Below are 27160 nucleotides of genomic sequence, written 5' to 3' on the forward strand. Positions count from 1 at the left end.
GCTGCAGAAAGGTGGTGAACCAGAGAGTGGAGATGAGTCACTAAGACTAAACTGCACTTCCACAAAAACAAGGTGGAGGAACTGGAGAGAGAAAATGCAGGTAACCTGAGACACCTGTAACTTATGTTATTTGATTACTGTAATTAAAAAAAAACTAAGGGGTGTTTTTTCATCAACAGTTTATTTGTATCTTTTTACATCATATTCTAGGAATGGAGGCCAGAGTGACAGCCAGGTGGAGAAGCTGAAGACAGAAAATGCAGGTAATATAGAGATATAGAGAAAATATCAAACTGGTCTCAGACTACAGTCGTGGCCAAAAGTTTTGAGAATGACACAAATATTAATTTCCACAAAGTTTGCTGCTTCAGTGTCTTTAGATATTTTTGTCAGATGTTACTATGGAATACTGAAGTATAATTACAGGCATTTCATAAGTGTCAAAGGCTTTTATTGACAATTACATGAAATTGATGCAAAGAGTCAATATTTGCAGTGTTGACCCTTCTTTTTCAAGACCTCTGCAATCCGCCCTGGCATGCTGTCAATTAACTTCTGGGCCACATCCTGACTCATGGCATCCCATTCTTGCATAATCAATGCTTGGAGTTTGTGAGTTGTTATTTGTCCACCCACCTCTTGAGGATTGACCACAAGTTCTCAATGGGATTAAGCTCTGGGAAGATTCCTGGCCATAAACCCAAAATGTCGATGTTTTGTTCCCCGAGCCACTTAGTTATCACTTTTGCCTTATGGCAAGGTGCTCCATCATGCTGGAAAAGGCATTGTTCGTCACCAAACTGTTCCTGGATGGTTGGGAGAAGTTGCTCTCGGAGGATGTGTTGGTACCATTCTTTATTCATGGCTGTGTTCTTAGGCAAAATTGTGAGTGAGCCCACTCCCTTGGCTGAGAAGCAACCCCACACATGAATGGTCTCAGTATGCTTTACTGTTGGCATGACACATGACTGATGGTAGCGCTCACCTTGTCTTCTCCGGACAAGCTTTTTTTCCGGATGCCCCAAACAATCGGAAAGGGGATTCATCAGAGAAAATGACTTTACCCCAGTCCTCAGCAGTCCAATCCCTGTACCTTTTGCAGAATATCAGTCTGTCCCTGATGTTTTTCCTGGAGGGAAGTGGCTTCTTTGCTGCCCTTCTTGACACCAGGCCATCTGTTTGAATGCTAAATGACGAGACAGAGGCATTGATGCGAGTAACCAGTCTTGTTCAGTACATCACAACACATCCGGGTATCTCAAGCACCCCGGTAAAACCCAAGAGTTGCAGTAATGAACATTTACCAACAGATGGCATCACTGTGCCATCTTCCACCCATAACATCTTCCCTTTAATACAATAGGACAGGAGGTGTCAATTCACTAACAAAACAAACCTAGTAACAATTTCCAACATGAACAGTTTAGTATTTTTTTTTTTTTTTTTTTTCCAGAACAACAACACATTGTTATTCTGTCCCAGCCACATTGATATTCTCTTCACCTTTATCTCTGTCAACAATCCCTGATGGGAAACCTACAGATTAAGTCTTTTTGGTGGCTGGGACAGACGCCCGCATCGTGAAAAAACAGGGGGCTTGTCTGCGAGGACTGCGGGTTCCCGCACAGGCGTGTCACCTGAATGTCTAAGGGGAGAATTGATGGGCGAGGGAGCGGCCGACCTGTGATCCCCTGGCTCTTCGCCCAGTGCCTCAGGCCCCATGTGACTTGCTGGGGTTCTGTCTTTTGTCATGCGACCCCTTTGACCATCAGGGTTCTGAGTAGGTGCTGGCTCAGCAATCCGAAGGTCAACCCTGTTACGGCGGTACAGTGATCCATTCACTTCGATCAAGTAGGAACGTGGTGCCACTTTCTGTACACAGGATCCGAGTCTCCAGAGGCCTGTCCGGTCCCCTGGTAGTGGCTTCATTCGCACCGTTTCACCCACCCTGAGCTCAGGTAAGTCTTTTGCTGATTTGTCGTAGATGAACTTGGAAACCTGTCTTCTGTGACGTAGCTTCACCAGCACGTCTGTCACCACACATGGCTCCAGGAGAGTGCTGGCTACTGGCAGAGCTGCTTTTAAGCGCCGTGCCATGAGGCGCTGTGCCGGGCTGCTGTCCATGCCTTCTGTCGGGGTATTGCGCCACTGCAGGATTGCTTTCCAGGCATCTTTGCCCTCTCGCAGAGCCTTTTTGCAGAGGTTCTTTGCGATTTTTACTGCGGACTCTGCCTTCCCATTAGCTTTTGGGTGTCGTGGTGATGAAGTGACGTGCTCGAATTCCCATCCTGCAGCAAATTTTCGGAACTCAACTCCGGAGAATTGGGGTCCATTGTCTGAAATTACCCTATCTGGCTGGCCATAGCGGGCAAACTGAGCCTTGCAGCGTTTGATCGTTGTCTCTGCTGAGAGTTCGGGGAGGAGGTCGATCTCCCAAAAGTCTGAGTAATGATCGACTACCAGCAGAAAGTCTTTGCCACTGTGCTGGAAGAGATCTAGACTTACTATCTGCCAGGGGCGCATCGGTAGCTCCGTGGGACATCATCGTCTCTCTCTGTTGCTCAATGGCATATTCATTGCAGATTGTGCATTTACTGACATAGTCTTTAATTTCACTCTGCATTCCTGGCCAATACAGTGTGTCACGTGCTTGTCTGTAACAGGCCTCACCTCCTATGTGACTTGAGTGCACGCGTGCCAACATCTCAGGGCGCAGAGACCGGGGAATAACGACTCTCTGACTCTTGAATATCACTCCGTTTTGAACACTGAGCTCCTCTTTGATTGGCCAATATTCTCTGACGGCTAAAGCAGTTTCTTCCCTGCAGTCGGGCCAGCCCATCAGAATCACAGACCTCAATGCCTGGAGTTGCCCGTCCCTGTCTGTGTGCTGTCTGATTTGTATAAAGCGCTGGTCCGTAACATTAAGGTAGTCAGCCTGGTTGATGTGTTCAACATCCACTTGCTCTGTTTGCAAGCTGCACACTGCGTGTTGTTCATGCATGGAGCGTGTGTGAGTGCCTGATGCAGTAGCCCTGCTGAGCGTGTCACTCACATACATCTCTGGCCCTGGCTTATACACCACCTTGAGGTTGTAGTTTTGTAGGGCCAGTAGCATGCTCTGCAGTCGTTTTGGGGCATTCAGGAGAGGCTTGCTGAATATAGCAATAAGGGGCTTGTGATCGGTCTCTGCGGTAATATTGTCGCGCCCGTACAGGTAGTGGTGGAACACAATGCTGAGGCACTCCTTCTCTATCTGGGCATAGTTCTGCTCTGTTGGGGTGAGTGCCCTAGAGGCGAATGCCACAGGCTGGCCCTCCTGCATGAGGCAACAGCCAAGTCCATACTGGCTTGAGTCACTCTGAATCGTGACAGGTTTTGACACATTGTAGTATCGCAGTACAGGTGTCTGGGTGACCAGTTGTTTTATTTCCCTCACCGCTGCGTCATGTTTTGGGAGCCAATGCCAGATGGTGTCCTTGTCCATGAGCCTCCTCAGTGGCTCACACACTTCAGAGAGCCGCGGTAGGAATTTGGCCAGGTAGGTGACGAATCCGACGAAGCGCTGCACTCCCTTCACGTCAGATGGGTGGGGCATTTCCAAGACAGCCTTCACTTTTTCAGGATCCGCCTTCAATCCGGTGGAGGACAAGATGTGCCCATGAAAGCGGACCTCTGGCACTTTAAACTGAAGCTTTTTTATGCTTAGCCTTAGCTTGACCTGTCTGCATCTGACCATCAGGGCCAGCAGCTTGGCGTCATGGTCACATTCTGCCTCCTCATCACTGTCCCCACAGCCCACTACGAGAATGTCATCTGCTATGGGTTCCACGCCACTAAGTCCCATCAACAGCTCATGCTGTTTCCGCTGATACACCTCTGGAGCCACGGAGACACCAAACGGAAGCTTCAACCACCTCTTCCTGCCCCAGGGTGTCCAAAAGGTGGTCATGTAGCTGCTGGGCTCGTCGAGCTTGCACTGCAGAAAGGCATCTCTGGCATCCACGAGCGTGAAGACTCTGGCCTTTGGGAGCTTGTAAAGAACATCCTCCAACGTGGGCATAATGTAATGTGAACGTCGCAGAGCCCGGTTGAGGTGTTTAGGATCAATGCATATCCGTAGCTTGTCTGGTTTCTTGACGATAACCATATTACTTATCCAGTCCGTAGGCTCGGTGACGGATATGATGTGGCCATCTGCTTCGTATTTGTCAAGCTGAGCCTTCGTAGCTGCTTTCATGGCCACTGGTACATTGCGGGGTGCACACTGGACAGGCTGGATTTCTGCGTCCAACTCAAAGTGGACTTCCCCAGGAACTGACTCGACCGGTGCGTTGAAGACATCATGGTACTTGCTTAGGAGTGTCTCCTTGCTCAGGGGCCCAGCCTGGACTTTGTCTATAATGTTAAGATCAGCTGGGATGGTGAAGTTAATAAGTCCAAGGTGCTCGCATGTAGAACCTGACAGTAATGGCTGTTGACTAGCCTCAACTATTTCAAACTCAAGGGTGTATTTCTGGCCACGTAAAACACACTCTGTCACAAACAGGCCTAAAGAGGTCATGAACTGGCCTGAATACAGTTTCAGCTTGGTGCTACTCTGTGTGAGTTTGTCTCTGGGCGCGAGCCTCCTTTTGTCTTTAAGGCTCATAACGTTGCATGTGGCCCCTGAATCTAGCTGGCATTGCTGTGGTTTATTATTAAGTAGCAGAGTGACAAACCACTTTTGTCCTTTTGCCCTCACTGCCCCTATGCACTCGCTAGCATATACATCCTCTGTGCTGTCGTTCCCTTCATCTGTGTTTGTTTCCATGGAGTGCACTTTACCCTCCTTTCTCTTGCTTTTCATGCAGACCCTTGCGAAGTGATTAGCTGTACCACAGGATTTGCATATTTTTCCATAGGCTGGGCAGTGTTCTTTTCCTCGTCCATGAGAAATGCCACAATATCGGCATGCATTGGGGTTGTCTACTGCAGAGTTGGCTGTAGTATTAGCATTAGCTGTGGCAAAGGGGAATTTCTTTACTGGCTGCCTGAATGTAGCATTTACATTGTCCGTATGTTGCCTTTCTAGCTCCATGGACCTCATCCGTACATCAGTAAGCTCTGCTGCACGGCATGTCTCCACTGCCAAGGCCAGCGTCAGGTCACGTTCTCTCAGCAAACGTCTGCGGGTGCCCTCATCCGTTATGCCAAGCACAATCGTATCTCTGATCAGTTCATCTCTTAAAGCACCATAGTCACATGTAGCTGCCTTTTCCCTTAACCTAGTGACAAAGCTGTCAATGGACTCCCCGTCCTCCTGTTTGCAACGACCGAAAACATAACGCTCGTAGATGACGTTCTTTGCTGGCGTAAAGTAATGTTCAAGAGCATCAAGAATAGCTATAGCGTTACCTTGCTGTGCTGCTGTTAGGTTCAGGTTGTGTTTGTATACGTGTCGGCATTCAGTTCCCATTATAGTCCTCAAAGTGGCAGCCACTACCTCATCTTCCTTTTCCAGAAGTCCCGTTGCTAGCGCATAGTCCTCCCATTCACCTCTAAACGTATCCCAGTTCGTGCTCCAATCCCCACTGAACTTCATAACGTAACCGGTGCTAACAACACTGAAGCTAACTAGCAAACTCACTCTAGCTTAAGGCCAATTCCGGGCGAAATTTTACACAAATAAGCATTTGTTTGTAAACCAGAGCAGGTGATTCTAATTTGCGGAAAGCATGGTTAGTTATCCGACTCCGACACCATGTTTGAATGCTAAATGACGAGACAGAGGCATTGATGCGAGTAACCAGTCTTGTTCAGTACATCACAACACATCCGGGTATCTCAAGCACCCCGGTAAAACCCAAGAGTTGCAGTAATGAACATTTACCAACAGATGGCATCACTGTGCCATCTTCCACCCATAACACCATCCTCCAAAAGACTTCGCCTCACTGTGCGTGCAGATGCACTCACACCTGCCTGCTGCCCTACCACCCTCCCTTTGAAGCTTCCAGTCTGTTATTCGAATTCAATCAGCATGACAGAGTGATCTCCAGCCTTGTCCTCGTCAACACTCACACCTGTGTTAACGAGAGAATCACTGACATGATGTCAGCTGGTCCTTTTGTGGCAGGGATGAAATGTAGTGGAAATGTTTTTGGGGGATTCAGTTCATTTGCATGGCAAAGAGGGACTTTGCAATTATTTGCAATTCATCTGATCACTTTTCATAACATTCTGGAGTATATGCAAATTGCCATCATACAAACTGAGGCAGCAGACTTTGTGAAAATTAATATTTGTGTCATTCTCAAAACTTTTGGCCACGACAGTAGATGCAACACAGTAAATGTACATCTGGGACACTCAAATGAGTATATGTTACGTTTGGTATGGTTACATAAGCTAGAAGGTGACTTAAGGCAAAGATTAAAGGAGGGTGGTTGGTTGGGGTGAATGGGTAGGTGTATGTATAACTCAAATGTCTAACAACTGAAAGGTTTCGGGTTTGAATCCCATCACGGTCAACTTTAGCATTTTAGCTAATTAGCAACTTTGCAACTACTTACTACTTTGCAACTACTTACCATGTTAGCCAAACCTTCCCCTAATCCTAAACTAATCCTTCTCCTAACCCTTTAACCCAACCCCTAGTGCTAGCTAATGTTAGCTTTAGCCACCTACCCACCTAGCTAACGTTAGCAACAACAAATTGGAATTAGTAACATTTCATAAGTTTTACAATTTCGTATGTTTTGCAAATTTGTGACAAATTGTATGAATTGCAATTCGGAACATATTGTATGAATTCATAACATATGAAATGGATGATGGATTAACACATACCATACGGAATTTAACATATTCTAAATGGAGGGTTTCGAATATACGTACAGAATAATACGAAGTTCCTGTAATTCTAGTCCAAGCAGCAGAACTGTCAGCCATGGGGGCCAGAGTGACAGCCAGTGAGACAGAGGTGGAGGATCTGACAGATAATGCAGGTAATGGAGGCTGTTCAATTGATCGCACTGATTACAACATTTTGGATAATTTGTTTTTTAATCAGTCTGTATCAGAAAGTATTTTCATATGATTTTGTCTTTAGAGGGCAGAGTGACAGCCAATTGAAGGAGCTGAATAGAAGATATATATATATATATATATATAAGATAGATACTCTCAGTGATCGGCTATGAAAAGCCAACTGACATTTACTCCTGAGGTGCTGACTTGTTGCACCCTCGACAACTACTGTGATTATTATTATTTGACCATGCTGGTCATTTATGAACATTTTGGCCATGTTCTGTTATAATCTCCACCCGGCACAGCCAGAAGAGGACTGGCCACCCCTCATAGCCCGGTTCCTCTCTAGGTTTCTTCCTAGGTTTAGGGAGTTTTTCCTAGCCACCGTGCTTCTACACCTGCATTGCTTGCTGGTTGGGATTTTAGACTAGGTTTCTGTACAGCACTTTGAGATATCAGCTGATGTAAGAAGGGCTATATAAATACATTTGATATTATATAGCATATTACATTATTACAGCACTCCTGCGTTCAGACAGACCAAAAGTGGCATTCCATGCTGGTTTAGAAAGAAGGATGGGATCTTTTTCTGATAGTGAAATAACTCTGCACTAATGTCACCACAAATACAGCCCAGTTACAGGCACTGTTTACACACATGAAAACAAACAAAGTGGGTTGGTATTGAATAGGTGCTAGGTTCATTAACATACAGTAAATACCCAATAAAACAGAAGCAGTCATTGAGCAATGGAAATGATTTGAAGTGAGGAGTGATAAGATCAGCATGTTAGGAGCAGGGAGTTTAGTCTCAGATCATCTCAATGTCAGCCTCCCTGGCAGGGTTCTTCTTGTGGTACTCCGAGATGCGGCTCTCCATGACCGGACGGAAGTGGCGAACCAGACCCTAAACAAGGAAGAGAAGGGTGGAGTGAGGGAGGAGGGAGAGGAGGTCAGGGTGTTACTTCAACAGTTTCTCCAACTCCAGTAGTCTCACTTGTTTCTATCTAACCTCTGACACAAGTAGTCACAGGCCATGCAGCACCGTCCCCCAGAGGTTTCACCTGTACAGGCCATGCAGCTCCGTCCCCCAGGCCATGCAGCCCCGTCCCCCAGAGGTTTCACCTGTACAGGCCATGCAGCTCCGTCCCCCAGGCCATGCAGCCCCGTCCCCCAGAGGTTTCACCTGTACAGGCCATGCAGCTCCGTCCCCCAGGCCATGCAGCCCCGTCCCCCAGAGGTTTCACCTGTACAGGCCATGCAGCTCCGTCCCCCAGGCCATGCAGCCCCGTCCCCCAGAGGTCTCACCTGTACAGGCCATGCAGCCCCGTCCCCCAGAGGTCTCACCTGTACAGGCCATGCAGCCCCGTCCCCCAGGCCATGCAGCCCCGTCCCCCAGAGGTCTCACCTGTACAGGCCATGCAGCTCCGTCCCCCAGTAGTCTCACCTGTACAGGCCATGCAGCCCCGTCCCCCAGAGGTCTCACCTGTACAGGCCATGCAGCCCCGTCCCCCAGAGGTCTCACCTGTACAGGCCATGCAGCCCCGTCCCCCAGAGGTCTCACCTGTACAGACCATGCAGCCCCGTCCCCCAGTAGTCTCACCTGTACAGGCCATGCAGCCCCGTCCCCCAGTAGTCTCACCTGTACAGGCCATGCAGCTCCGTCCCCCAGTAGTCTCACCTGTACAGGCCATATAGCCCCATCCCCCAGAGGTCTCACCTGTACAGGCCATGCAGCCCCGTCCCCCAGGCCATGCAGCTCCGTCCCCCAGGCCATGCAGCCCCGTCCCCCAGAGGTCTCACCTGTACAGGCCATGCAGACCCGTCCCCCAGGCCATGCAGCCCCGTCCCCCAGAGGTCTCACCTGTACAGGCCATGCAGCCCCGTCCCCCAGAGGTCTCACCTGTACAGGCCATGCAGCCCCGTCCCCCAGAGGTCTCACCTGTACAGGCCATGCAGCTCCATCCCCCAGTAGTCTCACCTGTACAGGCCATGCAGCCCCGTCCCCCAGAGGTCTCACCTGTACAGGCCATGCAGCCCCGTCCCCCAGAGGTCTCACCTGTACAGGCCATGCAGCTCCATCCCCCAGTAGTCTCACCTGTACAGGCCATGCAGCTCCGTCCCCCAGTAGTATCACCTGTTCAGGCCATGCAGCTCCATCCCCTAGTAGTCTCACCTGTACAGGCCATGCAGCTCCGTCCCCCAGTAGTCTCACCTGTACAGGCCATGCAGCCCCGTCCCCCAGAGGTCTCACCTGTACAGGCCATGCAGCTCCGTCCCCCAGTAGTCTCACCTGTACAGGCCATGCAGCTCCGTCCCCCAGAGGTCTCACCTGTACAGGCCATGCAGCCCTGTCCCCCAGTAGACTCACCTGTACAGGCCATGCAGCCCCGTCCCCCAGTAGTCTCACCTGTACAGGCTATGCAGCCCCTTCCCCCAGTAGTCTCACCTGTTCAGGCCATGCAGCTCCGTCCCCCAGTAGTCTCACCTGTACAGGCCATGCAGCCCCGTCCCCCAGTAGTCTCAAAGCTGTTCAACATCTCTGGTCACGTAAACACACACCTGCGTGTCTGTCTATGAGTTCTCTGAGAGGAATGGACATCTCTTCCTCTACTGTGCACGGAGTGTTTACGTGACCAGAGATGTTGAACAGCTTTGTCCCAGCATTCCTCTCTCTCCCGAAGCTCGCAAACCACGCTCCACCTCGACGACAGATAGCAGGCGCCACGGCAACCGTCTCCACATCAGCAACCGTTGTTGGGCATCCGAACACCCCTGGAGACCCAAAGACAAGGTGGTACATTGAGAGAAAGTCAATAAGAAGAGCATTTATTTTCACAGTATACAGAAAACAATTGAACTGTCAGAAATGTAATGTACACTTCCCTTACGGAAAAACCACATGAACCAAGTTAATGTGATAACGTGAAAACATGTAAAGCAACATGTGATAACATGAAACTACACATTTTCCACATGTGAAATCATGTGGTTTTTCCGTTAGGGTTTTGGTAGACCATATTATCATTATTTTGATAGTTTATTTTTTGGCGAGATTTAGGTAAATCCAAAGGTGGTAGGTAACTTCCTCACCTATGTCAGCGGGGAAGGGTGGTTTGAGTCTGGGTTTCCCCTGCTTGCCCTCCAGGGACTCGATGAGTGCCGTCTCCTCCCCACAGATGTAGGCTCCTGCCCCCCGCATCAAACACATCAAAGTCGTACCCAGAGCCACACGCGTTCTTGCCTATCAACCCTGCTGCATACGCCTCGTTTATCGCCACCTGGTGGACAGGACATACTGTAAGTGTGTGTGTGTGTGCTCGTTTGTTGAGGAGACAGGAGAGGACAGGACTCCAGCCAGCCTAAGCAGGTAGTCTGACCTGTGTATTGGAGGACTCGTTGTAGAACTCTGACCTGTGTATTGGAGGACTCGTTGTAGAACTCTGACCTGTGTATTGGAGGACTCGTTGTAGAACTCTGACCTGTGTATTGGAGAACTCGTTGTAGAACTCTGACCTGTGTATTGGAGAACTCATTGTAGAACTGACCTGTGTATTGGAGGACTCGTTGTAGAACTCTGACCTGTGTATTGGAGGACTCGTTGTAGAACTCTGACCTGTGTATTGGAGGACTCGTTGTAGAACTCTGACCTGTGTATTGGAGGACTCGTTGTAGAACTCTGACCTGTGTATTGGAGGACTCGTTGTAGAACTGACCTGTGTATTGGAGGACTCGTTGTAGAACTCTGACCTGTGTATTGGAGAACTCGTTGTAGAACTGACCTGTGTATTGGAGGACTCGTTGTAGAACTCTCCTCTGATGTAGATGTAAGCGGCGTGGGCTCCCATGGCCCTCCCAGCCACCAGGCAGCCCTCCACCAGCTTGTGAGGGTTGTGACGCATGATCTCTCTGTCCTTACACGTCCCTGGCTCTCCTTCATCTGCATTCACTACCAGGTACTTAGGTCTGAGATACACAGACACAGATACTGTATGTTACACACCAGTGGAGGCTCCTCAGGAGAGGAGAGGAAGGAGAGTGAATTTTAGAAAAATGTAAATAGTTAAGACATTTAAAAAGTTGTCCTTTTTAGATACTATACTAAATATATTCACCTCACCAAATAATTGATTAAAACACAATGTTTTGCAATGAAGGTCTACTGTAGCCTCAACAGCACTATGTAGAGTAGAGCCAAAGGTATACCTGGAGGACAGCTAGTTTCCGTCATCCTCTGGGCACATTGACTTCAATATAAAACATAGGAGGCTCGTGGTTCTCACCCCCTTCCATAGACTTACACAGTAATTATGACAACTTCCGGAGGATATCCTCCAACCTATAAGAGCTCTTGCAGCATGAATTGACATGTTGTCCACACAATAAAAGGATAATTGAATTAATCTAGTACTGAAAGCATAAACTACACCTACACACCTACACACCTACAGTGGGGCAAAAAAAGTATTTAGTCAGCCACCAATTGTGCAAGTTCTCCCACTTAAAAAGATGAGAGAGGCCTGTAATTTTCATCATATGTACACTTCAACTATGACAGACAAAATGAGAAAAAAAATCCAGAAAATCACATTGTAGGAGTTTTTATGAATTTAATTGCAAATTATGGTGGAAAATAAGTATTTGGTCACCTACAAACAAGCAAGATTTCTGGCTCTCACAGACCTGTAACTTCTTCCTAAAGAGGCTCCTCTGTCCTCCACTCGATACCTGTATTAATGGCACCTGTTTGAACTTGTTATCAGTATAAAAGACACCTGTCCACAACCTCAAAGAGTCACACTCCAAACTCCACTATGGCCAAGACCAAAGAGCTGTCAAAGGACACCAGAAACAAAATTGTAGACCTGCACCAGGCTGGGAAGACTGAATATGCAATAGGTAAGCAGCTTGGTTTGAAGAAATCAACTGTGGGAGCAATTATTAGGAAATGGAAGACATACAAGACCACTGATAATCTCCGTCGATCTGGGACTTCACGCAAGATCTCACCCCATGGGGTCAAAATGATCACAAGAACGGTGAGCAAAAATCCCTGAACCACACGGGGGGACCTAGTGAATGACCTGCAGAGAGCTGGGACCAAAGTAACAAAGCTTACCATCAGTAACACACTACGCCGCCAGGGACTCAAATCCTGCAGTGCCAGATGTGTCCCCCTGCTTAAGCCAGTACATGCCCAGGCCCGTCTGAAGTTTGCTAGAGAGCATTTGGATGATCCAGAAGAAGATTGGGAGAATGTCAGATGAAACCAAAATAAAACTTTTTTGGTAAAAACTCAACTTGTCATGTTTGGAGGACAAAGAATGCTGAGTTGCATCCAAAGAACACCATACCTACTGTGAAGCATGGGGGTGGAAACATCATGCTTTTGGGCTGTTTTTCTGCAAAGGGACCAGGACGACTGATCAGTGTAAAGGAAAGAATGAATGGGGCCATGTATCGTGAAATTTTGAGTGAAAACCTCCTTCCATCAGCAAGGGCATTGAAGATGAAACGTGGCTGGGTCTTTCAGCATGACAATGATCCCAAACACACCGCCCAGGCAACGAAGGAGTGGCTTCGTAAGAAGAATTTCAAGGTCCTGGTGTGGCCTAGCCAGTCTCCAGATCTCAACCCCATAGAAAATCTTTGGAGGGAGTTGAAAGTCCATGTTGCCCAGCAACAGCCCCAAAAACATCACCGCTCTAGAGGAGATCTGCATGGAGGAATGGGCCAAAATACCAGCAACAGTGTGTGAAAACCTTGTGAAGACTTACAGAAAACGTTTGACTTCTGTCATTGCCAACAAAGGGTATATAACAAAGTATTGAGATAAACTTTTGTTATTGACCAAATACTTATTTTCCACCATAATTTGCAAATAAATTCATTAAAAATCCTACAATGTGATTTTCTGGATGTTTTTTCCTCATTTTGTGTTTCATAGTTGAAGTGTACCTATGATGAAAATTACAGGCCTCTATCATCTTTTTAAGTGGGAGAACTTGCACAATTGGTGGATGACTAAATACTTTTTTGCCCCACTGTACACACACAATCTCTCTCTTTCTTACCTGCCGTCGCTGGGTTTGTTCATGAAGCCCCACTTCATGCCGGTAGGGAAGCCAGCTCCTCCTCTCCCTCTCAGACCAGACACCTTGACCTCATTCAGGATCCAGTCTGTCCCCTTCAGGAGGATCTCTTTAGTCTTATACCAGTCACCCCGACGCAGAGCACCCTTCAGACTGGGAACACAATGGGAAATATAGATTGCGTTTTAAATAGACCACTATCACCTAATAATTCCTATGTACCTGATGTATGTATCGTTTTCACATATCATGTATTCTCGGGTAGGTTGAGGGAAGGGGACAAGTAGACAAGGACACTTTATGGATGGTGAAGAAGAGAAGAGTACTGTATGTGCATAGATTTGCTGGTATCTAGAGTGTGTCTGTGCACAGTGATGATACGTTTGGGATGTTCCTACCTCCAGTCATGACGGCCATACAAGTTTGTGAAAATTCGGTCTTGATCACTCAAGGGCCCAAATGTAGTCTTCTTTGGATTCTCCTAGCAACCCAGATAAACACACAAACATAATAATTTATGTAATGATAATAGGCTAGATGGAGACCTAGGCAGCTGTAGCCTAGACTCGAAAACAGAAATAGTTTTAAACTACACTAGGTGATAGAAGGCTACCTGTTGCTTTGCTGCGGTGCTGTAGCGCTGGGCCAGATGAGGCGAGACGCACTGCTGCGCCGCGGCCGAGTGCGCACCTGTGCTCGCTAGCATCCGACGTAGCGTCAGCATCCTGGAACAGAGAACTTTGTTTGGAGCAAACTAGCTAGTCCAGTTAGCCAGCTACAGAGTTATTACCCTAGTTCTCATTTAACAGTCTATACTTGAATAAAGTTAAGATATCTTAAGCAGCATATGGCATCTTATTATATGTACAAATGCGCACTTGCAGATAAATTAGCCTTGATGAGCTGATTTAGCTGCTATTTTGTGCTGCTAAGAATGTTCTAGCTAACTAATCTCCATTCACCTTCCTGCCATCAGATGACCAATGATGTTGTTGATAACCTGAAAGGTTTCCCTCTTTGGGTTGTTGCTTCACTCCTTGACTTGTTCACTGCTGTCTCAAAAATGACACAACACTCACACGTTCAGTTTAGTTAGCAGTGCAGTCGGTTGTTGTCCAGGCTAGCTAGCTGGGTTAGCGAACTCATCTAGTGCTGCTAATTGGATTATGACGTTCCGTTTGCCTGCGACAACCCAAAGCCACCGGTGTCGAGGCTGGTTGACATTCCTCCCTGCATCATTGGCAGAAGTGAATCTGGGTACAGTGTGTGAAAGACTGCAGCTGAGAAGTTAGGCCTACTCAGTGCATACACTTTTGTTGTGAATAACAATCTACTATAATTTAGTACTTTTTGCTGTGGGAAATCTATTGCATTGGGAATTTGAATTAGGCTCTGATCTTGTATTGGATGAATAAATGCACTAAATAAACGTTCAGATACCAAATGACAGATCGAAGTTACAACTCATTTTCGACGATGTAATACAGTAGGAAACAGGCTGTAGACTAATACATTAGGCCTACCTAGGCTACCAGCTATGGATATGGAACCATGCACTAGTGTCAAACAAATAAATAACAAACAGACAGGGATAGATATCTTTGTTTATTTATCTGTTTTCTTTACATGATCTGAAACAAATGATGGGAAAATGAATTTATATCTCTGACAGAAGGTCCACCAAAAACGGAAAGACAAAAATGTATCCCTGATAGCGGTGTCTCTATTCAAAACAGACCCCAGATCCCTTCACCAAAGCCAAATAAAACTACATAAAGTTCCATAGAAACACCACGCTTCACAGCTGGCATAATGTTTCCCTCTCATTCACTCACCAAGCTCTCTAAATGCTGGTAGCAACACCCCTCAGCACAAAAAAAACTTTCAGCACAATGTGTGACTGGCTGGTTTCAATTGATGTACACTACATTGTACATGTTGTACCATACAAATGGATATCTACTATTCCTCAATTTGCTTTTATCTGACTTCCTCATAGTCATGTGGTACAAGGTGTTATATTGGAACCGTACTATTGAGTGAAAGGTGTACCTCTTCAGACACATGTATGAACATACATAGGCTACATATATACACAGCATATCTCCCCCACAATTTTGCATAATTACTTAGTGCATTGCTCAAGATTTCCTGAGAATAGTTGCAGCACAAAACCAAAAGTCCAAGGCAGCTTCACCCCTTTACATAGCAATCTCTTATCATGATTATTACACTACGCAGTAGAAAGAATATAGACCAATGTTATTATCAAGAATTGAAGGAACAATATACAGATATCTTCTCTTACAATCATAAACGATACTGAGTGACGTCATGGAATGGATAAGGAGGTGAAACAAAAAAAACTTAAAAGCTCTCAATATTTTAGTGCAAATAAATCAGAAACAAGGAAAGTTCTTCTACATAGCGTGGAATGGATAGCACACACAGGTCCAGTCTGCTAGAGCTACATAAGCTTCAGGCTAGAGTTACAGCCCTCGTAAATAGTTGTAAATAAAGAACATAACTCACTATCACCTAAAGAGTGACAGACTTTGAAGAAATGGTTGATTATCTGTAAGCAAAGTAGCCTTACACCTGCAATGGGCCACCCAAGATGGTCGCTGGTCTCCTAGAGTCAGGCCCCCTAAGGGCCTATCTGTGACTTATACACACAGCTTTGACAGATAACACAATAACATACAGTACATGTTGAATCAACAACACAGTTCTCTCCCTAAGTGCAGTTGATGCTTATCTCTTTAACTGAAAGTGTGAAATGGCTACGGGTGGTGCGACAGTTGTCTTGTGCTCTAAAGAGAGAGAGAAAGGCTCGGTCTGTCTCTTTTCTGATCCCTTCCTTCTCCCCCGGAGGATGGAATGTGCCAGTATTATTGCAGTACCTTTTCAGGGTGTGATGTGTTGTGCAAAACAAATGCAAAAGGAGCAAGAATAGCCAACAGAGGACCTTTCACCCAACATGGCACCGGGTGGGTCTTTCTTAGCCGTCACGTTAAGCACAATGCAGTTTCTCTTAAGACTCTAAAGGAAGCAGGTACAGAGCACTTCAACTGTGCCAGAAGGGGACCGAGCCTAGTGGTGTTGCAGGTCACTGTGTCAAACCCAGGGTCAGATCACTGTGGATACCCTGGGTCAGGTCACTGTGGATACCCTGGGTCAGGTGGGTCAGGTCACTGTGGATACCCTGGGTCAGGTCACTGTGGATACCCTGGGTCAGGTCACACAGTTTCAACTGGAAAGCCACAATAAATAACAATAAATAAATAAATACAGAGCAATGAAGAGATCAAGGTCTCTCCCTCCTTCCCTCTTGGTCTCTCCTTTTCTCTCGCTCTTTTTGCAATAAAAAAAAAAGAGGAGTGCATGATCAGAAGACATTCTAAAGAAGGAAACTTTGGAAAGGAATTGTCCCCTGTCGATGTCAAAAAGTAAACGCTAAAGCAACAAACACACCTCTCATTAACAGTCAACCAATGACCCTGCAGATGTAGTCTAGTTTTGGTCAGGCATTTTTCACAGAGCACTAGACTGCCCTACCAAGCAAAAAGGCAGTAACTGCTCATTTGGTCGAAAATTGGTTCATGTAATTTTTGCTACATTAAATAAATACATGCTTAATCATGAGGACAAGTATCCTGCCTCTTTTCTATTCTATTCTGGACAAAATGGGAGTCATGTTAGCAGTAACTGCATAAAGTTACTGTGAAACCAAGGTAAATGAAATACATTTTTCTCAGTTCCACTCTATGAGCAGTCACTGCCATTTTGCTTGGTAGGGCAGTAGAGCCCCACACAGAATCTAACCAATGGAAGCAGTCTCCAACCCTTCTAGCAGTCTGCAGCGGAGAACCGGGCAAATGAAGACAGGTCTTTTAACCAAACCTTGGCTCTAAAATCCCAGGATACCCTTAGAGCCATCCCACTGGGCACAGACATCAATTCAATGTCTATTCCACGTTGGTTTAATGTCATTTCATTGAAATGACGTGGAACCAACAATGATTCAACCAGTGCGTGCCCATTGGGATCTCAATCTATAGCTCTGGTGCTCCTGTGCTTGATCAAACTGATTGATTAGGAAGAAATAAACTGAAATCTTTGGTATCATCGGTGCCTCATAAAAGGGCATGAAAATCTACTTACAACAGACAGCAAAATAATAAGCCTTAAAATATGACTGTTACTGTTAGATAATGGCTATCTTCAATAGGAAACCTGGTGACTTGTTGCCCTTGGCGACTAGCTCCACCAATAACCACTAGAGGGTAGTAGGGTACACCCAAAGTGAAACAGCAGATTCCACACCTACTACTATACTTACCTAACTTAGCAGGCGTAAAACAAACACCTGAGCAGGTCGGAAGGAACCGGAAGCTACCGGTTTTCAGGCTTTGTGTCTTCTCTTCTTTTCCACTGAAAACCGGATGATTCTGGTTTCTTACTACCCCGCTGAGAGTGCTAGTATAGTGACATGAAGAGTGATAGGGTTTAGTAGTGCCAGATGGATGTTGTACATACATTGTTTGAACTTCAATAACATTTGATTGTTATATTACTCTAACAGCACTCTGCTCAAAAATACATGATTTCTTTTCTCTTCATCATTTCTCAGCTCCTGACTTCAGTTTGCATAGTGAGAGAAAAGAACCTCATATCCCCATCAGCACATCTATGTGCAAAACATTCCCTCAATAAAGCCTCTTTTTATGTACAGCTAATAAGAATAACCACAGCATGAAATAAAATAGAAATAATGGAAATAGAAATAAAAGACAACTGAAATAAAAACAGAGAGCCATGAAACAACAATAACAAATCAGAAAACCCGTTTTCCATTATTCTTTTTGTATCGTTTAGTCTTTCTCTATTGTTTAGTCTTTCTCTATCGTTTAGTCTTTCTCTATCGTTTAGTCTTTCTCTAAGCGCTTTGTAAGAAGGAGCAGGTCCAGTCACCTGAGTAAGATCCCCATCCATACTGTAGGTGACACACACACACATACACACACACACACGCACAAACACATGCACACACGCTCTACTCTTCCTCGCTTCTCACTCGTCTTCCTCATCCTCCTCTGCCTCCTCCTCCCATCTTGCATGCTGAAGTGCAGGAGAGTGGCCCCCGCCTGCCTCCTCCCCCTCCACCCCTCTCACCCCCAGCTCCAGGCCTCTCCACAGCAGACCAGGGTAGGGTAACCTGTGAGGCCCTAGGAGGGCTATAGCTTGCTCCCCGTCAGCCTCCTTCTGGAACAACATTTGACCTCCAGCCCCATCCCCCAGGCCAACCATCCCAGCACGGGGGTGGAATGCTGAGGCGTGGGGCTGCAGGGCCAGATTCTCAAGTTGGTCTGGAGAATACCCTCTTCCTCCTCCTCTAACCCTTCTGCCCTCTTCCCCGTGGTCAGCCCCAGGCCCGCGCCTCGGCCGTGCCCGGGTACGGACCTCCAGGCAGCTGAGGCCCTTGCGGTGGCGCTGGAGGTGGTCCTCGCGGGCGAAGGCCTTGTGGCAGAGCGGGCACTCGAAGGGGCGTGCCCCACTATGGAGAGACAGGTGGTTCTTCAGGTCGTAGGAATGCAGGAAGCGGGCGGGGCAGTGGGGGCAAGGGTACGGACGCTCCCCTGTGTGTTTACGCATGTGGATCTTCAACTTGTCATTCCTGAGAGAGAAAGGAAAGAGGATAATGGCTCAGCATCATATGTAGAACAATGCTAGCTCTGTAATCTGTTATAGATAATAGTGTTAAAACACACAGGTACATACATACCTGGTGATAATAGTGTTAAACACACAGGTACATACCTGGTAAAGCGGACCCCGCAGGTAGAGCACTCGAATGGTTTCTCCCCGGTGTGTGTTCTCATGTGTCTGGGCAGCTTCCCAGCTCCGTGGATGATCTTCTGACAGACAGGACACTGCTGGGGGGTCTGAGACTTCCTCTTCCTACCCCCTCCTCCTGCCCCTGTGGCCACCTCTTGCTCTACCAGGGGGGCTGAAGTAAAGCTGGGCACCCCACCGTTCCCCACTCCCTGCATCTCCTCCTCGTCTTCTGACAGCCTGTCATCTGAGAGGGGAAGAGGGGGGTGGGGGGCGAGGAGGCACTCCTGAGGCCAGTGCACCCCTCCATTGACTGCTGTACTCCCTCTCCCTGCATCCCTGCCCTGCTTCCGCTCCCCGTTCTGTCCCGTGGTGGGGGGGTGTTCATCCTGCTCAGGGCTGGGGGGTCGGGTGGAGGGATGAGAGTGGGCCCCGTCTTGAACAGGTGAGGGGTGTGTAGGAGGAGTGGAGGGGTGCTGGTGTGTGTTAATGTTGGGGCGATGAGGTAGTGGCTGGTGGTGCGATGACTCCACCTTGGTGACTCTCCGTCTGTCTATCTTCCTCCGGGAGCCTTTCTTCATCCCCCTCTCCACCCTTCTCTCCCTCTCCGCCTGTACCCTCTCCTCCCCCGTCTCCCACTCTACCTCCCCCGCCGTCTCCCCCAGTATGTCTCTACAGGCATCAACCACACACTGGATCCCCAGTAACTGAGCTCCTCTCAACACGTCTCTCATGCCAGAGCTGCGGATGGTCAGGGTGGCCGTGTAGGCAAACTCCAGCAGGGCACCCAGGGCATCGGGCGCGACACAGTCCAGCTGGCACACACTGAACCCTCCTCCTCCTCCTCCCCCCGCCTCACCCCCTGCCTCGGCCCCCTCTTCCGCCCCAAACAGCCCGCGGAAGTAGAGGCTGACGGCAGCCATGACAGAGCGGTGGGTAGGGTAGCGGGCACCCCGCGAGGTCAGGGTGAGGTCACAGAGTAGCCCCGCCCTGCGCTGGGCGTTGAGGCGGAACAGGATCTCGCTGCTGTGCTCTGGGAAGGGGATCCCGATCAGACCGTCCTCTCCTGGAGACATTGCCACCTGCAGGAGGGAACATTTGGTTAGAATAACACAGACATTGAAGTTCAGGCTGAATCAAAATAATTCAGTGGCCACAGATGTTTGTTTTTTTACATGAAAAAAAAAACAAGAATCAGACAAAGTTTATTTTACATTTCTTCTGGTGTGGTGAATGTCAAGCAATGACATCAGAACAATATTGTGTATGCTTTTGATATAGATCACATTTCATGGCTTTGAATACCAGGAAACAAATGCTGACATACCTAGAATACCTCAGTGCATGGACGTGTCCTTTGTCAAGTAAAACTGTGTTAGTTCATGCGGTCACGGTGCAGAGATATTTTGGTTGGTACTGTAGCCTTTCATTACTAGCGTGACTTCCACAAAGAGCTCTCCTTCACGTGAGGGACCATATTAAACAAGAGCTTAGTGCTATCCCTCCTTCACGTGAGGGACCATATTAAACAAGAGCTTAGTGCTATCCCTCCTTCACGTGAGGGACCATATTAAACAAGAGCTTAGTGCTATCCCTCCTTCACGTGAGGGACCATATTAAACAAGAGCTTAGTGCTATCCCTCCTTCACGTGAGGGACCATATTAAACAAGAGCTTAGTGCTATCCCTCCTTCACGTGAGGGACCATATTAAACAAGAGCTTAGTGCTATCCCTCCTTCACGTGAGGGACCATATTAAACAAGAGCTTAGTGCTATCCCTCCTTCACGTGAGGGACCATATTAAACAAGAGCTTAGTGCTATCCCTCCTTCACGTGAGGGACCATATTAAACAAGAGCTTAGTGCTATCCCTCCTTCACGTGAGGGACCATATTAAACAAGAGCTTAGTGCTATCCCTCCTTCACGTGAGGGACCGTCTTAAACAAGAGCTTAGTGCTATCCCTCCTTCACGTGAGGGACCATATTAAACAAGAGCTTAGTGCTATCCCTCCTTCACGTGAGGGACCATATTAAACAAGAGCTTAGTGCTATCCCTCCTTCACGTGAGGGACCATCTTAAACAAGAGCTTAGTGCTATCCCTCCTTCACGTGAGGGACCGTCTTAAACAAGAGCTTAGTGCTATCCCTCCTTCACGTGAGGGACCGTCTTAAACAAGAGCTTAGTGCTATCCCTCCTTCACGTGAGGGACCATATTAAACAAGAGCTTAGTGCTATCCCTCCTTCACGTGAGGGACCATCTTAAACAAGAGCTTAGTGCTATCCCTCCTTCACGTGAGGGACCATATTAAACAAGAGCTTAGTGCTATCCCTCCTTCACGTGAGGGACCATCTTAAACAAGAGCTTAGTGCTATCCCTCCTTCACGTGAGGGACCATATTAAACAAGAGCTTAGTGCTATCCCTCCTTCACGTGAGGGACCATATTAAACAAGAGCTTAGTGCTATCCCTCCTTCACGTGAGGGACCATATTAAACAAGAGCTTAGTGCTATCCCTCCTTCACGTGAGGGACCATATTAAACAAGAGCTTAGTGCTATCCCTCCTTCACGTGAGGGACCATATTAAACAAGAGCTTAGTGCTATCCCTCCTTCACGTGAGGGACCATATTAAACAAGAGCTTAGTGCTATCCCTCCTTCACGTGAGGGACCGTCTTAAACAAGAGCTTAGTGCTATCCCTCCTTCACGTGAGGGACCATATTAAACAAGAGCTTAGTGCTATCCCTCCTTCACGTGAGGGACCATATTAAACAAGAGCTTAGTGCTATCCCTCCTTCACGTGAGGGACCATCTTAAACAAGAGCTTAGTGCTATCCCTCCTTCACGTGAGGGACCGTCTTAAACAAGAGCTTAGTGCTATCCCTCCTTCACGTGAGGGACCGTCTTAAACAAGAGCTTAGTGCTATCCCTCCTTCACGTGAGGGACCATATTAAACAAGAGCTTAGTGCTATCCCTCCTTCACGTGAGGGACCATCTTAAACAAGAGCTTAGTGCTATCCCTCCTTCACGTGAGGGACCGTCTTAAACAAGAGCTTAGTTCTATCCCTCCTTCACGTGAGGGACCATATTAAACAAGAGCTTAGTGCTATCCCTCCTTCACGTGAGGGACCATATTAAACAAGAGCTTAGTGCTATCCCTCCTTCAATCACTCCTCCCTTCTCCCTCGAACTAACACCCCCTCAACCCCAGATTACAACATCAGGAAAAAGTGATTTTGGCAGAGGGGGTGGGAAGGGGGGACAACTGGGAGGATCAGAGGGGGTAGAGGAGAAGGGGGTGCCAGAGAGGAGAGAGAGAGAGAGAGAGAGAGAGAGAGAGAGAGAGAGAGAGAGAGAGAGAGAGAGAGAGAGAGAGAGAGAGAGAGAGAGAGAGAGTGTGTGTGTGTGTGTGTCAGTGGTTGATAGTATTAGCTCCTTGATTAAAAATAGAGAGAGAGACGTAGGAGAGGAAGAGACAGAAAGAGGAAGGTGAAAGAGAGGAGTCAGACTGTACTGGGGACGACGTCCACACACACACAAGGTGCTAGAGATTTTGCGTATGTCACATCGTCAAAGGAAGATTCAAGTTATATGGATGTATTTCAAGTCAGGATTCTGCTCACTGAGTCTAACCTTAACAGTGTGCGTGTGGTATTTCCTGAAACAGAACTTTGACTTTAGGAAAGTGAAAACAGAGAAGAGTTCATGTTGGGTAAAACAAGACGTGTTTAGAAGTGTTTATGTGGGGATAACAGAAGCTTGTTCTTCTCCTCCCTTCTTTTCAAGACCTCATCACCCACTCCGTGTCCTCCCTTTCACACATGCCCTCCAGGGGAGGTGTATACTGGAGGAAGAGAGTGAGAGAGTGTGAAACAGAGAGAGCATTTAGGCCTACAGCGGAAGTTTGTGTCTTACTCCATTTTACTAATCCATAGACTACTTTCTAGGTAGGTTACCAGGTCTATAGAAGTCTATACTGTCTATGTATCCATATGATGAGGTTCATTTATAAACACCCAAGGGCTCTCCTCTCCTGTTCCCCTGGCTCTCACCTAACCCCCTCTCCTGTTCCACAGTACCACTCACACCTGAGCAGACCACATTTTCCACAAACAACAGACTAACTCCCCCCTCCTCCCCCACCTTTGTCTCCCTCCCATAGCAACCACCATCAGCCCCCTAACCATCCTATAATACTGTCCACATAGCACCCTGGAGGGGCTCTCCTCGACGACAGTACATTCTGTTTCACCTGACTAACCTGCTACAAGACACACCCCATTAAAACACACACACACACACACACGCACACACGTTGCGTGTCTCTCTCTTGGCTCCCCGAGTCCCCATTGTTCAGTTTGTGGTCTGTTGATCTTCATGCAATGTCAAAAACATACACACCCCACCCATAAAGTCCACACACTAACGTTCATATCGTCGCTCTTCAACAGAAACCCCAATCCCACCTGTATCAACAGAACCTTACCCTCCCAACCTCAACCCATCAGCTGTGTCTAAACCCAAACGGCACCCCTACCTTTCCTGCCTTCATGGCTGATAGAGGGACCGTCGACTGGAGGCGATGCTGTGTCTGTGTCATGGCATAAGTGTTTTTGTACTTCAGTCTTCCTCGCTCTTACTTGCTTCTTCCTTCCTATATTACAGCCTTCTATTCTCCCTCGCTCTCCTTAAACAGGCCCGCCTGCACCTCTCCTTAAACCTTTAACTCTCGAAGTTCAGAGAAGTTGGGGTTACGCGTTCATCCTTGGGGATGTCTACCTCTTTCTCTCTCGCTCGTTCTCTCTCTTCCTGTTTTATGAAAAGAAGGTGCTTGGCGGCGGAGAGAGAGATTGAGAGATACCCCTCCCCCCTTTTCGCCCACGCGCCCCTCTCTCCAAAATACAGCGGGTCCATTTTCTGAAACGAGCGATCGTAAGTTTCCGAAATACACAACTTCCTGGCCTGCCCCTCCCCGACCACAGATCTGACCTCTGACCTTGGCTGATGGACAGGTAGGAGGGATGTTTGTCCATCGGTCTAGACAGGTGGGGGGAACTTGTGTACAATAGTCTAAAGTGGCTTCTTCTCCTCGAAGAAGAAAGAAGAGGAAGGAAGCCATGCTGGACTATTGAGAAGCAGCCCGTGGTCTCATCCTTCAGCCACTTACGCACAGAATTAAGGGTCTCTATGTACCTACATTACTGATGAGGGACCTTGAAAGAAGCTCAAAAATACCCTACAACATTGTCAAATATGTGCAAATTTAGCCAAGTCAGCCAACATCAAGTAGAAGTAACGTAAGAACCAAAATCATATTGGTGCTGTGAGTCATAATAGACCCAGCCACAGACATCAAGGTAGGTATTAGATGAAACAACCAACATGCCATATTACAGATGGTCTGTGATGATGATAAAGTCACATTAGAACAATCCATAAGGCAACTTTGACTGACTCTGTGAAGTCTTCTCCAAATGAAAGCTTGTTCACTAAAACAACTCTAACATGTAACATTCTCGGTTTGATGCATCAAGCTATCGACGTTGGCATGGGTTTGTGCCACCGCCGCTCTCAGAGCAGGTAGGAAGTGATTTCAGGGAGATTTGTTCGAGGTGTTTCCTACGCTCGTAAGCATCTAAAACAACGCCCTGGAAAAAGCTGTAGACGAGGAGGACATCGACGGTGCTGCCAGAAAGGTCAAAATCCCCACCGAAAACACTGTGTGTGTGTGTGTGTGTGTGTGTGTGTGTGTGTGTGTGTGTGTGTGTGTGTGTGTGAACCTGTCATGAGGCACAAAACAATAAGCCAATAGAAAAGACAACTGTCCCAGCTGAGAGAAGGTTTTGTTTAAGAGAAAACTCAATGTTAACAGAATCCCCCTCCTAGAAATCAGAGGAGATAAAAAGAGAGATTAAGTGAACAGAGAAGAAGAGGGGGAGTGAGAGATAAAGACATATGAAGAGCATACTAGTGTTTAGTTTCCGGTGTAAAATAAAAAAAGGGGTGGTTTTCGATTCCTCAGAAGGGGGATGTAAGTGTTGTTCAGAAGGGTATACGTGTTGTTCGGAAAAAGGGAAGAGATTCCTGTTAATCGAACAACTGTGAGTCACTTTGTAAATGAGACACACACACACGCGCACACACACACACACTTAAAAAGTAGGAATGATCTTTGACGGTAAGACATTTTTTTTTTCTCTTTCTCCCCTCGTCCCCTGTCCTTTCTCTCTCTCTCTCTTAGTCACCCTGTTTCTAGTTTCTAGTTGTTCAGCAGCCCCTGTTCTAACAGTCAGGGACAGCCATCTCTGGCTGCTGATCCCTCTTTAACTAACATATAGCACTATAGATTACACAGCCACCCAAACTGACGGGTGTTTAATCAACACATTCAAATGACTACAAATCATCTGAAACACAGCTCCTTTTCCCACAAGAATGGAAGTAAAAAGGAAGAAAAAACAACCAAGTGGAAAGTATGTGGAAAAACATGTCGTCAGACTGTTATGTTGAAGAAGACATAACGGCACACCACTTTACAAAACACTTTGTGGAAATGTGAAAGACATTAGGAAGCAGTGAAGACAAACAAATGTGACAAATGAATATAATAGTAACTAAAACCCATGTTAAGAATTATTGTTGAAATATGCTGTACAATTGGTATAAACTGTAGGCTATATTACAGTGAAAGACTCACTCCTCATGCTTCAAGTGAATTAAAACCAACAAATTAAACTAAAACTATAAACAATGGAAACAGTTGAAAACTGTTTATGTAGTAAATAAGTTCATTTTATTTTCAGAAAATAAAACACTTCGTCATCCCCTTTTCTTTAATGATTGGTGGCCAACTTATCTCTCGGTTTCAGAGCGGATTCTCAACTCCCACTCCTCTGTCGACAGTTGACTACCTTTCCTCCCCTCCGACAATACGGCTTCCTCTTCCCTCGCCTTCGTCATGTACGCCACGCACTCTCTAAAAGCTCTTATAATGGTTCACTGCCCCATTCAAACTCAAAATGTACTGGAGAAATATAGATGAATCTGGACAGGAAATAACAACACTTTAAATGGGGTCCTGATAGAATGAATAAGTAACAAAACAACTGGACCATCAAAATAATGATTAAATGTATTGTCCTTTTGACTGCAACTTGAACGGAGTTCACCAAGTGAGAGATCAATAGTAGTTGACACAAACAAGACATTAGACTATTATTACACTGGTGCTTATTTTCACTTACAGCCTGTAACGTCTCCCAATCCACAGCAGTTATATCAGCTCTGCTCTGAACGGCCCAGGGGGGAAATATGACTTTACTCCATTGACAGAAATGTGTTTCAATTCATTCTGATGTCAGACGCTTTCCGTGTGCGTTCATTCATAATATGTTCAAATCCGTTTCACTCGCAGTGTTTTTAGCAAACTTCTAATGCTCTAATGTATTTCACATCCACAATTCACAGGCCCTAACAATCCACACCTCACCAGAAATACTGTACAAATGTCAAATGCAATGTAAGTTTGCAAAATATAGCTACTTCTTCATTTAGTTTAATTTAGAAAACAACATTATTTTTCAGGGAAGGCTTAAATAAATGACTACCAAGAAAACAAGGAAACAAGGTTTATGGAAATAATTACACAATGTACAAACTGTATATTACATAATGTATAAACTCAATAAAGGATATTTGTAAACAACATTTGTAACCCTGAAAGATGTATTTAAATTGTGTGTGATAAAATATTACTTTTTTTGTTCTGATACAATAAAACGATTTATGAATTTCTTAATATGTAATAAAGATTATTATGCAAAGCTTAAGAGAGGGGTGGGTGGCAGTGAAATGTATTATTCCATGATGGCTGAAAGAACACACACAGCAGACCTACGGAGATGTGTCATTACATACAACATGAAAAATACTCATAGGAGGATAACATACTATAGGTCCATCAGAACTACACACAAACCAAAATAAAGGAGAACTCAATTAAACCAAGAATCAGTTTAAATATGTATAATTTACATATACAGACAACCAGAACGGCACAGGTGGAACCAAACAACGGCTGTTCCCAAACAAAACAACACAGCAAGGCCTGAGATAAGGAAATTAGGAGTCATGATTATCTGTTCATACCGTCTCTCCTCCTCCACGTGCTCCTCTGGCTCTCAGTGCTTCTCTATCTCCTTCTCTCATTCTCCTTCTCT

The 27160-nt window shown here is 46.5% G+C and overlaps 1 protein-coding gene and 1 pseudogene across 4 annotated transcripts in view; both read right to left on the minus strand.

The window, feature by feature from the left end:
* Window positions 1–7423: 7423 nt before the first annotated feature.
* On the minus strand, window positions 7424–14495 carry LOC110536479 (annotated as a pseudogene).
* A 203-nt stretch (window positions 14496–14698) lies between these two features.
* The window catches only part of LOC110536462 (zinc finger and BTB domain-containing protein 7B-like), a 25729-nt gene continuing 13267 nt past the window's right edge, over window positions 14699–27160 (minus strand). For 2 of the 4 annotated variants that reach the window (XM_036940158.1, XM_021622243.2), the window contains exons 3-4: window positions 18927–20023; window positions 14699–18783 (exon numbers count right to left, since the gene is read on the minus strand). In XM_036940158.1, the coding sequence (XP_036796053.1) occupies window positions 18180–18783; window positions 18927–20017 (1695 nt within the window). In that variant the 5' untranslated portion in view covers window positions 20018–20023 and the 3' untranslated portion in view covers window positions 14699–18179. Of the gene's footprint in view, window positions 18784–18926; window positions 20024–23478; window positions 23784–27160 lie in introns of those variants that run through there. The other 2 variants (XR_005035440.1, XM_021622236.2) reach the window with 2 other exon arrangements.

The sequence above is a fragment of the Oncorhynchus mykiss genome, chromosome 2 (genome assembly GCF_013265735.2).
Source record: "Oncorhynchus mykiss isolate Arlee chromosome 2, USDA_OmykA_1.1, whole genome shotgun sequence".
NCBI lineage: Eukaryota > Metazoa > Chordata > Actinopteri > Salmoniformes > Salmonidae > Oncorhynchus > Oncorhynchus mykiss.